The sequence below is a fragment of the Heterocephalus glaber genome, unplaced genomic scaffold (assembly GCF_053883595.1).
Source record: "Heterocephalus glaber isolate CG9 unplaced genomic scaffold, H.glaber_assembly_v1.0 deba00001452, whole genome shotgun sequence".
Lineage (NCBI taxonomy): Eukaryota > Metazoa > Chordata > Mammalia > Rodentia > Bathyergidae > Heterocephalus > Heterocephalus glaber.
Genome location: NW_028258302.1, coordinates 1,550,878 through 1,566,215, shown reverse-complemented (window position 1 = coordinate 1,566,215; position 15,338 = coordinate 1,550,878). Strand labels below are relative to the sequence as shown.

At 44.3% G+C, this 15,338-nt stretch overlaps 1 protein-coding gene across 4 annotated transcripts in view; it reads left to right on the top strand.

The window, feature by feature from the left end:
* The first annotated feature begins 372 nt into the window (after positions 1-372).
* Tmem269 (transmembrane protein 269) overlaps positions 373-15,338 on the top strand; it is a 38,005-nt gene continuing 23,039 nt past the window's right edge. For 2 of the 4 annotated variants that reach the window (XM_087215149.1, XM_004871829.3), the window contains exons 1-6: positions 373-568; positions 1,607-1,712; positions 4,367-4,505; positions 9,136-9,233; positions 9,812-9,955; positions 10,217-10,417. In XM_087215149.1, the coding sequence (XP_087071275.1) occupies positions 554-568; positions 1,607-1,712; positions 4,367-4,505; positions 9,136-9,233; positions 9,812-9,955; positions 10,217-10,417 (703 nt within the window). In that variant the 5' untranslated portion in view covers positions 373-553. The remainder of the gene's footprint in view (positions 569-1,606; positions 1,713-4,366; positions 4,506-9,135; positions 9,234-9,811; positions 9,956-10,216; positions 10,418-15,338) is intronic. The other 2 variants (XM_004871831.4, XM_021249893.2) reach the window with 2 other exon arrangements.

Here is a 15,338-nt window from a genome sequence, read left to right as displayed (position 1 = left end):
GGGGCTGACAGACGCCCTCTCTGGAGCAGGTCACATCCCAGCTTAAAAATTTTGCCTTCAAGATTGTTTTTTTTTACACCAGAGATCAAACTCAGGACCTCGTGCTTGCAAGGCAGGCGCAGAGCCACTGAGCTAAATCCCTGGCTCCACATTCTTGGCTTTTCATCCATCTCACAAGTTATTACTGTAGGCCTAAGCCATTCTTACAGGCACAAAGAGCAGCAGCGAACCAAATACACAAAAAGCCTGCCCACTTGGAGCTGACCTAGGGTCGCTTCACAAGGGGACCCCAGCCTCACTTTACAGCCCCCCACCGATGCCACCCACGAATTCTACCAGCCTCGCCGAGATGGAGACGACAACCACCCCATCCCCCACCCCCCCACTGTGGCCTGAGCATTTGGGCCGGCAGCCCCTCCCTGCTCCGGGGATTGTGAGCTAAGAGCCGATAGTGAGCCTGGCTCCGCCTGGAGCGACGCGCCCTCTTCTGGGCTGCTTCCCTCCACCGCACCGCACAGGCCGGGAAGGAGTGTGAGCCCGTCCCCACCCAAGAATGTCTCCTCCACAGGTGAGCATGCGCCACAGCGCTGTCCCAGCGCCGACCCCCGCCAGGTCTCTGGGCTCTAGGAAGGTGGTGGGCTCAGGGAGGGGAGTGGGGGAGTGTAGCTCGGGGGAGGGGGGCCGCGTCGGTGCGTGGGCCCCCACCCCCACTCCGCCCTGCCTCACTCCCTCACGGGCAGAGGACCCAGTGCCTGCTGCTGGCATCGCGCCATTCCTCCTTGCTCACTTCCCTCCTCCACTTCTGGGCCTCATCATGGGTTTTTAGTCCCCAGCCTGTCCCCCAGGCCACCCTCCGCTCCTCCCTAACATCTCACCGCCTGCCTGCCACATCTGCACTTGCGCCACCTGTGGCCTCTGCCAAGTTCACTGAAGTCCCCCAGCCTTCCTGGGAGGCATCCTCCTCACCGAGCTTTTGCACCTGCAATTCTCTTTGCCAAGAATGCTGCCCCCAGACCCCCTCACTCATCCCAAAGACCCTGGTAAACGTGAACATATTGGTGAAGCCTTCCTCTGCCCCACCCCACATTTAGTCTCTTCTCCCTCAGTGCACTCCTGGCAGCTGGGACAAGCTTATCCAACACAATACTGTCTCTGCAACCCTGTCTCTCCTTCCGGATTCTAGCTTCTTGAGAGTGCCACCTGTGTCTTGTTCTTCTCTCTGTCCCCCAAACACTCAAGGCCTGTCACAGAGCAGACATAAGAAAAAATTAAATTAGAAAGATGCCGGGCCTGGTGACAAAAGCCTGTAACTCCAGCACTTGGGGAGCTGAGGCAGGAGGACTGCAAGTTGAAGGCCAGCCTGGCCTACACAGTGAGACCTTGTCTCAAAAGAAAAAAAGAATACAAAGAAGATCAGAAGAATGTGCTGGGTTTGTTGAAAGGGCTGGGTTGTTGAGAGTTCATCTAAGGAGACCACACTGAACAGGGTTAGAAGCTGGGTAGACAAGATTTAGTGCAGGAGTGGGGATATAGCTGAATGGTAGAGTGCTTGCCTAGCATACACAAGGCCCTGAGTTCAACAGACATTGAACATCTTCTATTGTAGGCTTCATGCTGGGCACAGGGGACCCCGGTCTGCACTCAGGCATCCATCGTAGCAAAGGAGGACGACAAGGTAGGCAGTGCCAGTTCAGAGTGCCAGATGTCACACGGTAAGCACAGGAGATGCGACCTGATGGAGGAGGAGCACCTGCAGGCTCCAGAAACTTCCCAAGGCAGGAGGTGGGGTTCTGAGAAAGGGCTGGGGTGCTGGAGAGGGAGCTGGAGAACTGAGCAGGGCTGGTGGCCACGTGCAGGAGATGGACTCCGTCCTGAGGGCATTGGAGAAGCTGGAATACGACTGGATCTGCTGCTGCAGGCCAAGGCAGGCAAAGCCTCAGCTCCAACCTCTCCAACCCACCCCCCCATGATAAGCCCCTCTTGTCTGCTCCCCCATGGGCTCAGCATGTCTCCTCTCTTGCTCAGGGATGGATGCCCCTGCCTGCCTGTTCTCCTTGAGAGAGGACTCCAGGTCTTAATCTTTATGTGCCAAGCAGCAAGCACCAGATCTTGCTCATGAACAGATGTTTGCCAAATGAGTGGATGGATAGTCCTTATTTCTGTGGATTTCCACAGTCCTTGCTTTCAAGTTCACATCCTGTCACACTTGGAACCTGTGCATTACGCTTACAAACTGCATTTAGTTGGGAAAGAGGAGACCCTATCAAAGTCCTGGCTCTACTATTTACTGAGACAAGTCACTTAACCATCCTGAAACCTCAGTTTCCCCATCTGTAAAGTGAGGTGCTACCATACATAGAGTCTCTAAGTCTCTATGTCCATGAGAGAGTCTCATTTCCTGGGACAGGCAGTAGGTTCCTTGAAGGCAGGGACCCAGGGTTCTCCCAGCCCCTAGCTCAGGCTGAGCATGTAAGCAATACAATTTTCAGTCCTGTCGATTGGTGGACAGCAGAGAACGCAGAAAAAAACACCAAAGGCAAAGCTGTCAAGTCTTGTTCTGCCACGCCCCATGTGGCCTTGAGTTAGGTAATCTTTCCTTCTCTGAGTGTGCTTTGCCTTACTCTGAAGTAGGGACAATAACCCTTGCCTGGCAGAGCTCACAAGGCCAGGGGAAATGCTAGGTATGATAGTGCTTTGTGAATGGAGGAGATAATGAAAGACATGATATAGCAGATAATTGATCATTAATTAAAAATAAAATAGCAATGCCTGGCCATTGGAAGAGTGACTCTGGGTACCTGCTTTCAGACTGTGAGAGGCAGAGACATTGGGATGCTGTTCTACCAGGAGACAGTGGGCTGGGCTGGCAAGTGAGGAGGTGCCTGGCTCAGGGACATGGGTTACCTGCTTTGCTGAGGTCACTCCTGAATCCCAGGAGAGATAACTATAGGAGGTTTGTGGAGAGGATTATGCACCCAGTGCTTTGCCCCCTTCCCTCCAGCTCGCTCAAGCCTGTACTGTTTTCTGTTGTAGGTTTTGATGGGCCCTGGAATAAGAAGGTCTTGTTAGTCCTGATAGCGTTGGCCACACAGCTGTTGATTCCCTCTGGTGAATGAGGCTGCCTATGGGAGCAGTGAGCCCTGCCATGGTGCCCTGAGAAAGTCCAGTCCCAAGCCCAAGTCTAGCATGACTTATCTCAACTCTTGCTCAGACCAGAAGGGCCTGAGGCTGTAGAGAGGGCTATCTGGGGACACAGCCCAAGCTTCTAGAATGGATGAGCTTCAAATTAGAAAACAGACAGGAGAATACCGTGGAACATGTACAGTTCATGCAAGTGCAGTATTACTATATGTGGCTGGTATGTTTACCCAACCAGCATGGCTTCTCTATCTTAGATAGGACTGGACCTCTGTCTCACAATCAGCTTATGTGTAAAGAGTATACATGTGTAGAGTAAAGACAGAGACCAGACAGGCTGTGAAGGTGGGGAGGGCAGGATGGTTTCCTGCTGCTGTGAGGGTCTGGGAGGCCACGGAGGCAGGGCATGGCCTGGCCCTGCAAGACAGGTAGACTGAGCTCCTTCACTGTCCTGTCCTCCAAACCTTCTCTGGATGGGATCTATCCCCCGGCAGAACCAGTACCAGATTTAGGACCAAGAGGCAGGATTTGGTTCTGTTCACTTAACATGTGACTTTGAGCAAATATTTCCATGACTCTGAACTTTAGATAATTCCTTATCCATAAAGTGGGGGAAGAATGACAGCCCCATCTCCTGAGGTGATCCTGGCCAGAAGTGAGGACATAGTGAGAAGTGCCTGGTAAACCATTGATTGCTGTGCATATTGTACCTTTTGTGCCCTCCCCTGTTGGAAATGGACCTGCTCTCCTGATTGGGATCTGTCAGAATTAGGGCCTTGGGCACCTCAGCCACAGCCCTAGGCCTGAGAGAATAATGTTGGCCAGTGGGACAAAGGGGACTCTGTCCTCTCTCAAGCCATCCCTTACTCTATGACAAAGTCTTATCTCAGATGCAGGCCAGGGGTGCACTAGGAGAGTCAGCTGTGGACTGGGGATGTCTATGCTACAGGACAGGGATGAGTTAGAGTGGGAACTATGGTTGTGTGAGTTTACCCCAACCTGCTCTGCTACTGAGCTTTCCTAAGACTCCCTGTCTTCAACACATTTGTCTTCACCTCATGCATTGCCTTCATCTGCCTTCTATTGTCCCTGGTTAGCTAAAGAAACAATGTAGGGAAGGTGCAGTTCTGAGATGCAGTTCATGGGCACAGGCAGTACCAGGTCCCTAGGAAACTCTCTGGGTCTCCCTGACCTTGGAAACCCCTTGCCCCTCTCTCCTGGGCCCCAGGCCAGTGCAGCAATTTCTCCCTGTGCCATGACCAGAACCACCTCAAGATAAATGAATTTCCCTGGAAGGATGTTGCCAATGCCTTGTCCCTGGGTAACATGGTCCTGGGGCTCTTCTCCATCTTTTGCAGCTTCAGCAGGTAGGTCTAGGCCCCAGCAGGCTCTTAGCCAACAGCTGGGGACTATAGCATGAGGGAAGAGGGGGGGAATCTAGAGAGTTGGGTGCCATGGCACAGGGATCAGCTGGCAGTAGGGGAACGTGCAGGGGCTTACAAGTCAGGGGCTAAGATCCTAGGTCACGTCCTTGAGCCTCAATTTCTCCTTTTGTAAAAAAAGGTGCTTGCATCATGATCTCTATTGTACCTTTAGTTATGGCACCGTAGAATGGTTTGTATGAGAAAGTGAAGAGATTCTGTCCACTGTTTATATTTTCTGATTCTTAAATCAGAATATATTGCTCGTGAACTAGCACAAACAATCAACAAGTGGGATCTCTTCTTATTAAAAGGCTTCTGCACAGCAAGAGAAACCACCAGCAGTGTGAGGAGACAACCCACAATGTGGGAAAAAATCTTCACCTGCTTTTCCTCAGACAAAGGTCTACTATCTTGAATCTATAAAGAACTTAAAAAGATCAGACCTCCCAAATTTAAAGACCCAATCCGAAAATGGGCATCTGAAATGAACAGACATTTCTCAGACAAAGAAGTAGAAAAAGCAAATAAATACATGAAAAAATGTTCAACATCACTGGTCATTCGAGAGATGCAAATGAAAACAACGCTGAGATTCCACCTTACGCCAGAAAGAATGGCTGCTGTCATGAAATCAACCAATAACAAATGCTGGCGGGGCTGTGGGGCAAGAGGAACCCTGCTCCACTGCTGGTGGGAGTGTAGACTGCTGCAAGCACTGTGGAAATCAGTATGGAGATACCTCAAAGAACTAGGACTGGAAGTCCCATTTGACCCAACTATTCCACTGCTGGAGATCTTCCCCAAAGAATGAAAAGAATCATACCACAGTGATGATATATGTGCACCCATGTTCATAGCAGCACAGTTTGTAATAGCTAAAATTTGGAAACAGCCCAAATGCCCATCAACTGGAGACTGGATAAAGAAAATGTAGTTTTTAAAAAAATAAAATGGAGTACTACTCAGCCATAAAAAACAAGAAATTAGAGACATTTATAGCTAAATGAATGCACATTGAGGCAATACTCAAGTGAAATAAATAGGACACACATGTATAAATACCGAATAGTTTCTCTGGTGTGAGAAACTGAAAGTGTAAATAAAGACTAAAATGTATAATAGGTAATGTGAAATAGGAAGAAAAGGGGCAAAGTGGAAGGAAGTGGGAGGGATAGGGGAAAGGAAAGAAAGGAATGGAATTAATATGAGAAAATGGAAAAATAGGAACAAAATCCTTGTAAATAGGGAGGACTGGAAGGGTTGAAGGGAGGGCTGGGCAAGGGTGATAAATAAGAACCAAGAGAGACTATGTAAAGGTGCAAATTTCCAATGATGAATGTCATTATATCGTATACCTAAAATGTACCAATGATTAGAATGAATAATCGATAATGCAAAATAGGAAGAAAAGGTCCAAAGGGGTAGGGGTAGTGGAAGGGGCAGGGGGAAGGAAAGAAAGGAAAGGAAAAATGATGAGAAATGGAAAAAATGGAAATAAAGTCTTTGTAAATAGGGAAGGGAGGGCTAGGAATGGGGAAAAAATAAGAACCAAGGTGCATCATGTAAAGGCACAAGTTCCCAATGAGAAATGTAATTGTGTTGTATACCTACAATGTACCAATAAAAGAATTTAAGAAAAAAAAAAAAAAGAATATATGACTTGGCCAAATATTTGAATTAGCACAGCTTGGGAAAGTCTGAAATATATACATGTGCCCCTAAAAGTTGTAAACAATTTATATTTCTATAATTTAAATCATTTCAATGCCTTTGGAAAATTAGCTTCTTTAAAGATAAATCTTTTATAATCATAACAACCTCCTAATCTGAGTCTCTGTAACTATCAGCAAGTGACTTCTTTCAGGATCTGTTTCTCATCTGTATGATAAAATGACTTTATTTGATGATGCTTAAGCTTGTTTCTAGGTTGAAATTTTTATGATTCTCTAAGTGTGGATTTTTGGAATATAAGAAAGTGGCCAGGGCATACCTGCAGCAGAAAATCTCTATCTTCTTAGCTCAAACAAATCATCTGTGAGTATAGTTCTCTTTCCATGGTGGGAGGATGAGTATTTTTATTTAGCTTAGACTCTGTTAGGATTGGGTCTAAATAAGGGAATTTCTAAGGCAGTTTGGGGACAGCCAAAGTCTGAGGTCAGCCTCTCCTTTGCTTCTGCAGGGATAGCTAGTCACTGCCATCAGGGTGCAGACTTGAGAAAGGGCCTCCTAGGGGCAGGTTTGCTTGACTGTGGTGGCTGCTTTTAGAGAGTCCTAGGAATGTGTGCTGGGCACACCACAGAGTCTAAGAGTGTGGGGTCTCCAAGAGCTTTGGAAATCATTTACGGCATCAAAAGACACAAGACAAAAACTGATAGAGCTGCAAGGACAAATTAATGAACCTATCATAGAGATTTCAACACCCTTCTATCAGTAATCAACAGATCCTGCAGACAGAAAATCAGCAAGGACATAGTTAAACTCAAACAGCACAGCCATCATCTGGGTATAATGGACATCTATAGAGCACTTCATCTAACAACAGCAGAATACACATTCTTCTCAAGCTCACTTGGAACAGTCACTAAGACAGAGTGCATTCTTGGCCATAAAACACACTTTAACAAATTTTAAAAAATGATAATCATAGCCAGGTGTGGTGGCACATGTCTGTAATCCCAGCACTTGGGAGGCTGAGGCAAGAGGATGGCCATGAGTTCAAGGCAAGCCTGGGTTACATACTGAGTTCAAGGCCATCCTGAATTACATAGTGAGAACTTGTTTCAAAATCCTCCCCCCAAAAAACTCATACAAAGTATAGACTCAGGTTACATGGAATTAAATGAGAAGTCAATAACAGAAAGATACCTGGAAAATCTTGAGATATTTGGAGGTTAAACAACACATTTAGAAATGATACATGGATAAAAGTCTTGAGAGAGGGCCAGGGATTTAGCTCAGTGGTGCTGCTGCACGCCTCACAAGGTCCTGAGTTTGATCCCTGGTACCAAAAACAAAAAAAAAATAGGTCATGTTTAGGGAAAAAGTCTCAAGAGAAATTTAAAAATATTTTTAACTATAAGTAAATGAAAGTACAATTAACCCAAATTTGTGGATTCAAGCAAAGAAGCAGAGGGAAGGAATTAATAGTACTGAGTGTGTATACAGGCATGCATCATGTAACACCAAGGATATGTTCTAAGAAATGGAACACTAGGTGATTTCATTGTTGTGGAAGCATCATAGAATGTACTCACACAAACTAAAAGGCCCTGACATCACTAGGTGAGATAATCATATGAAACTACCATTGCCTGTGTCAAGCGCATGGTCTGTAGCAGAGCACAATGTCATTATGCAGTGCACAACTATATTAGAAGAGAATCAGACATGTGCCTGTAATTTCAGCAGCTCAAGAAGCTGAGGCAGGATAGAAAGTTTAGGCCAGCCTAGGCAAATTAGTGATACCCTATCTCAAAATAAAGTAAAATAAAAAGAAAAGTCTGAGGCTGTAGCTCGGTGGTAAGGAAGTGCTTGTGTAGCATGCATCAGGCCATGGATTCAATCTCCAGTGCTGGAAAGACAGAGAGTCAGAGAGTCAGAGAGACAGGGAGACAGAGAGGGAGGGAGGGAGGGAGAGAGAGAGAGAGAGGGAGAGAGGATAAAAAACCAGTAATCTAAACTTTCATTTTAGGATGCTAGAAAAAGAGAAGCAATTAAATTCATAGCAGAAGAAAAGTAACAGAAGAGCATTAATTGAAAAAACTGAAAACAGGAAATTAATAGAGGAAATCAATAAAATCAAAAGCTGGTTCTTTGAAAAATTCAATAAAATTGACATACCTCTGGCCAGGCTCACTGAGAAAAAAAAGAAGACACAAATTAGCAATATCAGAAATGAAAGATGGGGCTGGGGATTTAGCTCAGTGGTTTCGCCACCTGCTGCGCAAGTGCAAGGACCAGAGTTTGATCCCTGGTACCAAAAAGAGAAATGAAAGAGGGGCTATCACCACTGATCCTGTGGACGTTAAAAGGATAACAAAGCGATTCTACGAACAGCTTTAGGCCTACAAATTGGATAGTCGAAATGGATCAACTCCTTAAAAGACACAGGCTACCAAAACTCCCTCAAGGAGAAACAGATCATCTAAATAGGTTTCCATCTAGTAAAGAAACCAGTTAGCATAAACCCCTCATTTTACAAATGGAGGACTGAGGCTTAGAGAGGGGTATTGATTTATGTGAGAATTCACAGTGAGAGGGTGGTGGAGGCTGGACTAGGGTGGAGGAAGGACTCCTGTGCCATCAAATTTGCCTGGCATTTAGAGTTGGGAGGGATATTAGTGAATACCACAGGGATTCAGGGAACCCCTTAGACTAGCGGGGATGTGGGCTTGTGTGGGGCGGTAGGTAGGACAGGATACGTTAGAAAGGATATGAGTGGAGGGGCCAGGCGTAGTGCACACATGTGTGCAGCTGAGGAGGTGTGCTGGGCGAGGACTAGCGTATAGGGAGGGGCTTGTCCGGTGGGGACTGTGAAGAGCTGCACTGCCTGGCCCTGTTGGCTGTGCTTCAGGAAATCTCACTGTGCCTCCTGGATGCTTCTGATGAGCTTCCTGTTGGACATGGAGGTAGGGGCGCTGACCAGACACCTTAACATCTGCTGCAAAACAGGTGAGTCCAGGCCTCAGGCCCCTAATCCCTGACCCCGGGAGCGTTCGTCTCCCATCTCCACCTGTCCTCTAACATCCATGTGCCTCTGAGAATAGCAGAAGTGGCTGCAGAGGAGGAGCTAGGGATTCCCACAGCCTAGACCTAGTGCCTCTGCTGGCTTGCTTTCGTCAGTCCTGGTCTTAGTGCTCAGTGTCCTTATCTGCCCTGCCTTCCACTTCTGGGCAGATCCAGGTACTAGAGAGAAAGTGGGGATGAAAAACTACCCTAAGCAAAGCAGCGGAAAAAAAAGGAGGTGCCACAGTTTATCAAGTTACATCCTATTGTAGTACAACCCTTGCTTGTTAAGTGATGGAGAAACTAACCCCTGGACAGGGAAAGATTTGCTGAAGGCCAAGTGGGTCAGTCAGAGGCAGAGCCGGGAGGAGAGGTCAGACTTTGATTTATAGACCACCTGGGAAAGCAGCTGTTGTCCTTTGGGACCTCAGGACCCTGCTTGTCACAGCTTCAGCTTCCCTACCAGAGAGAAGCTAAGGTGCAAGCCTAGGAGTGTACATTCTAACCTTGGGCTTCCTGTGTAGGAGCCAAGCTGAATGACTTTGCTGTCTTCATCACCTTCGGCTTGGCCTCGGGCCTGCTCCTCGGTGTGGATGGGCCTCTGAATGGGTTCGTGGCCATCATCTATGTGTTAACCACTTCTTTCTGCGTGTGTTTTTATTCATCTGGTGAGTGGAATGCAGGTAGCCTTAAGTCCAAGAGCAGGGGACCACAGAGCAGAAGCTGGTATTGGAAGCCAGAAGCATGGAGTGTGGTAATGGACTCCTTATGCATAGCACGTGTTTGAGAACTGAATGACTTACAGACCTTTGCTACCCCTGGGCTTGAGGCAACTGGATAGTTGTGGAGGGGATGACCCAAGGGGCTGGCTTTCCTTAGATGCCTTTAGAGCATGGGAAGCAGCTGATCCCTCTATCTTTCCCTGGCAGGAGTTCCCTTCTCTTACAGGGGCCTACCCTGCCCCTATGCTTCCTGTGTTTTGGCTTCCATCTCCCTGCTGACCAAAGGCAACACATTCATTCTCTGCTGCATGGCCTTACTCATGATTCTGTTCATGATAGAGCAGAGCTACTACCCACGAGATGATGTCCTGGAGTCTGAGAACTGGAAAAAAGTGGTTTATGTGGGAGGTGAGTGAAAATACTTAGCTCAACTGTCACTGGTCATCAGCTTACTGTTATTACAATTCACGGCCACCTCACCCTATTCCCTGACTACCTTATTTATCCTGCTTTATTTTTTACCATAGAATTTATCATCTGACATAGTATATATTTACTAGGTTTTAAAGTTCCATATCTATAACTACTCCTCCTAGCCTCAATAGAGTACTCTCTTTTATTCATGCTACAATCCCCAGTGCCTAAAATTATGCCAATCACATAGTAGATATTCAGTATATACAGGGGTTGGGGATGTAGCTCAGCAGCACAGCGCTTGCTTGGCAAGCACGAGGCCTTGAGTCCAATTCCTGGTACCAAAGAAAACAAAAACCAAGAAAACAAACAAACCAGTATTTGTTCGGTGTTACTGAGTTGAATAGAAACTGGAAGAGCACTTACCACGTGCCAGGTATTAGGATGCAAATTGGCAAACTAGACCCAGTCCCTGTCTCAGAATTTACAATGAGATGGGGGGAAGACACCAAACAAATAATGGCAGAAGTAACTAGAAGAATATAGTTTGTGTTTTTTTTACATTTAGTTTATTGGTACATTTTAGGTATACAATACAGTTACATGCATCATTGGGATCTTGTACCTTTACATGATGTATCTTGGTTCTTATTGTTTCCCTGTCCTCCCTTCACCCCCTCCACCCTTCCCTATTTACAAAGACTTTGTTTCTCTGTTTTTCCTTTTCTCATATTTTTTCTTTTCCCTTCTTTCCATTCCCCTTGCCCTCCTACTTCCCCTATTCCTTTAAACATTTTCTTCCTATGTCACATTATCAATTATACATTTTGATTCTTATTTTCACTTGTAGTTTCTCACACCAGAGAAACTATTTGGTATTTACACATGTATGTCCTATTTATTTCACTTAAGAGTATCGCCTCAATGTGCATCCACTTAGCTATAAATGTCTCTAGTTTCTCATTCTTTATGGCTGAGTAGTACTCCATTTTATATTAAAAAAATCTTCTTTATCCAGTCTCCAGTTGATGGGCAATTGGGCTGTTTCCAAGTTTTAGCTATTACAAACTATGCTGCTATAAACATGGGTGCACCTATATCACTGTGGTATGATTCTTTTAATTCTTTAGGGATGATACCCAGTAGAGGAATAGTTGGGTCAAATGGGACTTCCAATCCTAGTTGTTTGAGGTATCTCCATATTGATTTCTACAGTGGTTGCACCAGTCTGCACTCCCACCAGCAGTGGAGCAGGGTTCCTTTCTCCCCACAACCCCACCAGCACTTGTTATTGGTTGATTTCATGATAGCAGCCATTCTTTCTGGGGTGAGGTGGAATCTCAGTGTTGTTTTCATCTGCATCTCTCCAATGACCAGTGATATTTAACACTTTTTCATATGTCTATTTGCTACTTTTACTTCTTTGTCTGGGAAATGTCTGTTCATTTCAGATGCCCATTTTTGAACTGGGTCTTTATATTTGGGGGGTTCTGATTTTTTTGAGTTCTTTATATATTCTAGATAGTAGACCTTTGTCTGAGGAACAGCTGGTAAAATTTTTTTTCCCACATTGTAGGTTGCCTCTTAGCTCTGTTGGTGGTTTCTCTTGCACTGCAGAAGCTTTTTAATAAGATGAGATCCCACTTGTTGATTCTTTGTGCTAGTTCCCGTGCTACCGAGGATTTGTTCATAAAGTCCTTTCCTATGCCAGTGTCTTCGAGAGTTCTACCTAACTTGTCTTCCAGCAAGTTTAGTGTTTCTGTTTTAATATTTAGATCTTTAATTCACTTTGATTTTATTTTAGTGCATGGTGAAAGATAGGGGTCTAGTTTTAATCTTTGGCAAGTTGAAATCCAGTTTTTCCAGCACCATTTATTAAAGAGGCTATCTTTCCTCCAGTGAGGGTGTTTGGCTCCTTTGTCAAAGATGAGGTGGCTGAGTATGTCTGGAGTTGCTTCTGCATCTTCTGATCTATTCCACTGATCCTTGGGTCTGTTTCTTTGCCAGTACCATGCTGTTTTTATCACAGTAGCTTTATAGTACAGTTTCAAGTTGGGAATTACAATACCCTCTGCCATGACTTCATTGCCTAGAATTGCTTTTTCTATTCTAGGTCTCTTCTGGATTCAGATGAACTTTTGGATTATTTTCTCTAGTTCTGTGAAATATGCTGTTGGGGTTTCAATTGGGATTGCATTGAATCTATATAGCAGTTTTGGAAGTATGGCCATTTTCACTATATTGGTTCTTCCTACCCAGGAACAGGGGATGTCTTTCCATTTTCTTGTATCCTCTTCGATCTCTTTTTTCAGAGTGCTGTAGTTCTCAATGTAGAGGTCTTTTGCTTCCTTTGTTAGATTGATTCCTCAATATTTTATTTTATTTTTAATTTTTATTTATTTATTTGGTACTGGGGATCAAACTTGGGTCTTTGTGCTTGTACAACAGGCGGTGAAACCACTGAGCTAAATCCCTGGTCCCCTAAATATTTTATGTTTTTGGATGCCATTGTGAAAGGGATTGTTTCCCTAATTTCTCTTTCAGTGAGTCTGTTATTTGTGTGCTAGAAGGCTATTGACTTTTGAGTGTTGATCTTGTATCCAGCTACTCTACTGAATCTGTCAATTAAGTCTAGAAGTCTTTTGGGAGAGTTTTTTGGGTCTTCTATGTAGAGTATCACATTGTCAGCAAATAATGACAGTTTAACTTCTTCCTTTGCTATCTTTATTCCTTTTATTTCTTTCTCTTGTCTAATTGCTGTGGCTATGTTTCCAAAACTATTTTGAACAGGAGTGGTGATAGTGGGCATCCTTGTCTTGTTCCTGATTTTAGTGTGAAAATCTTCACTTTTTGACCATTTAGTATGATGTTGGCTGTTGGGTTTTTATTTTGTTTTGTTTTGTTTTGTTTTTTGTTTTGGTACCGGGGATCTAACTTGGGTCCTTGCGCTTGTGAGAGGGCAGCAGAACCACTGAGCTAAATCCCCAACCCTGGCTGTTGGTTTTTCATAGATAGCCTTTATCAAGTTGAGATAAAGACCATATATTCCAATTTTCTGTGGGGTTTTTATCAAGAATGGGTGTTGAATTTTATCTAATGCTTTTTCTGTATCTATGGAGATGATCATATGGTTTTTGTTCTTGACTCTGTTAATATAGTGTATTACATTTATTGATTTACGTATGTTGAACCATCCTTGCATCCCTGGGATAAATCCAACTTGGTCAGGGTGAATGATCTTCTAGATGACCCTCTGTATTCTGTTTGCCAGTATCTTGTTGAGGATTTTTGCATCTATGTTCATTAGGGAGATTGGCCTGTAGCTCTCTTTTTGGTTTGGGTCTTTCCCTGCTTTTGCAATCAAAGTAATACTTGATTCCAGGAATGAATTTGGAAGTATTGTTTCTTTTTCAGTTTCACCAAAAAGTTTAAAGAATAGTGGGAATAGTTCTTCTCTAAATGTTTTGTAGAACTCCACAGTGAAGCCTTCAGGACCTGAGCTTTTCTTTGTTGGTAGATTTTTAATTATGTTTTCAATTTCACTGATTGTAATTGGGGTGTTTAGAATTTTTATATCTTCTTCATTCAACTTTGGTAATTCATATATGTCTAGAAATCTGTTCATTTCTTCTGTGTTTTTCATTTTATTAGAGTACAGTTTCTCAAAGTAGGTGTTGATGATCCTCTGGATTTCTCCAGGATCTATTGTGACTTCACCTTTTTCATTCCTAGTTGCATGTATTTGAGCCTTTTCTTTCCTTTTTTTGATAAAGTTGGCTAAGGGTTTATCTATTTTATTTATTCTTTCAAAAAACCAACTCTTCAATTCATTGATTTTTTTGTATCATTCTCTTGGTCTCCATGGAATTGATTTTTGCTCTGAGCTTTATAATTTCCTCCCTTGTATGAGCTTTGGGTTTGTCTTGCTCTTCTTCTTGTAGGAGCTTAAGATTCAGCATTAGGTTGTTTATTTGAGCTAGCTCTGTTTTCCTAGTGTGGGCATTCACTGCTATGAATTTTCCCTGTAAGACTGTTTCATTGTGTTCCATAGATTCCTGTATGTTGTATTGGCATTATCATTTATTTGTAAAAACTGTCTAATTTCTTCTTTAATTTCCTCTGTTACCCATTGGTTGTTCAGGAGTGTTATTCAATTTCCATGTGTTTGTGAAGTTCTTGTGGTTTCTTATGCTATTGATCTCCAGTTTAATTGCACTATGGTCTGATAATATACACGGGATAACTTCAATTTCTTTGCATGTACTTAAACATGTAGAAGAATATAGTTTTGATGTACTGACAGTACAGGGTAATCAGAGAGGGTGTCAGAGGGTGACTTAATTCAGACTGGCATGACCAAAGAGAGGGAAAGGATCCCTAAGGAAGTGGCATTTAAGTGCAAGATGAGTAGCCAGGTGAGTAGGAGGGGGCAGTTCAGGCAAAGGAAACCATATTTCATGATGGCTTTGAGGACAGAAAGAGCCCTGGATGGCTGAGACTTGCCAAGAGAGTCAGTGACACAAACCAAGGTCAGCAGAGGCAGACTGGGGCGGAGTTAGGATTTGATCCTAAAAGCAAATGAGAAGCCTGTGATGGGATTTATGCAGGAAGTGAAATGACCAGAGCAATAATTTCCAGCAATCACTTTGACTGCAACTTGGAGGACAGATGGTGGAGGATTGAGACCAAAGGAGGAAAGCCAGCATTTCTTCATTCAGAAAGGTGATGGCAGTGGTGTAGATGATGAGAAATTGCTGGACTTGAGATAAGTGTTGGAAATAGAATTGCTGGGTGAAAAGGGGAGGAGTCCTGGGTGACTCCAGTTTAACTGAGCACTGGGTTCCAGGCCCTGAGATTCCTGTCACATTGGGGCTCTGGTAGGTGTTTCCTTAGAGTTTGCCATGATTAGAGTTTC